General features: G+C 55.9%; 1 protein-coding gene across 1 annotated transcript; it reads left to right on the forward strand.

Moving 5' to 3' along the window:
* Window positions 1–5: 5 nt before the first annotated feature.
* On the forward strand, window positions 6–530 carry LOC103399670 (carbohydrate sulfotransferase 6-like; the record flags this gene model as incomplete). Its single annotated transcript, XM_008338322.2, has 1 exon — window positions 6–530. A coding segment is annotated over one exon (525 nt), but the record flags the coding sequence as incomplete, so codon positions are not given.
* Window positions 531–533: the final 3 nt, after the last annotated feature.

Consider the following 533-nt stretch of genomic DNA (forward strand, 5'->3'; position numbering starts at 1 on the left):
CCACCAACCAAAAGGTCCATGTCCTGCTGCTGTCCTCCTGGCGATCGGGCTCCTCCTTCCTGGGTCAGGCCTTCAACCAGCACCCAAACGTCTTCTACCTGATGGAGCCCGGTTGGCACCTCTGGACCACCATGCAGAAACCAGGCATGCGCTCAATGAAGATGGCACTGAGGGATCTGATGAGGAACCTGTTCCTCTGCGACTTCTCCGTCATGGACTCCTACCTTCCGGACCAGCGTAACATTTCCTCCTTGTTCATGTGGAGTCACAGCCGAGCGCTGTGTTCTCCTCCAGTCTGTTCTCTCACCCCACGAGACCAGTTCAGCAACCAGACGCTTTGTGACAAGAAGTGTGATTCACGGGGTCTAGAGAAGGTCCAGGAGGCCTGCACCACCTACAGTCACGTGGTCTTAAAAGAAGTCCGGTTCTTTGAGCTGGAATCTCTTTATCCACTTTTCCAGGACCCCAGTCTGGATCTCCGAATCATCCACCTGATCCGAGACCCCAGGGCTGTGGAGCGCTCCAGGGAGGAG

The sequence above is a fragment of the Cynoglossus semilaevis genome, unplaced genomic scaffold, assembly GCF_000523025.1.
Source record: "Cynoglossus semilaevis isolate Cse_v1.0 unplaced genomic scaffold, Cse_v1.0 C18852206, whole genome shotgun sequence".
In the NCBI taxonomy this organism is placed as follows: domain Eukaryota; kingdom Metazoa; phylum Chordata; class Actinopteri; order Pleuronectiformes; family Cynoglossidae; genus Cynoglossus; species Cynoglossus semilaevis.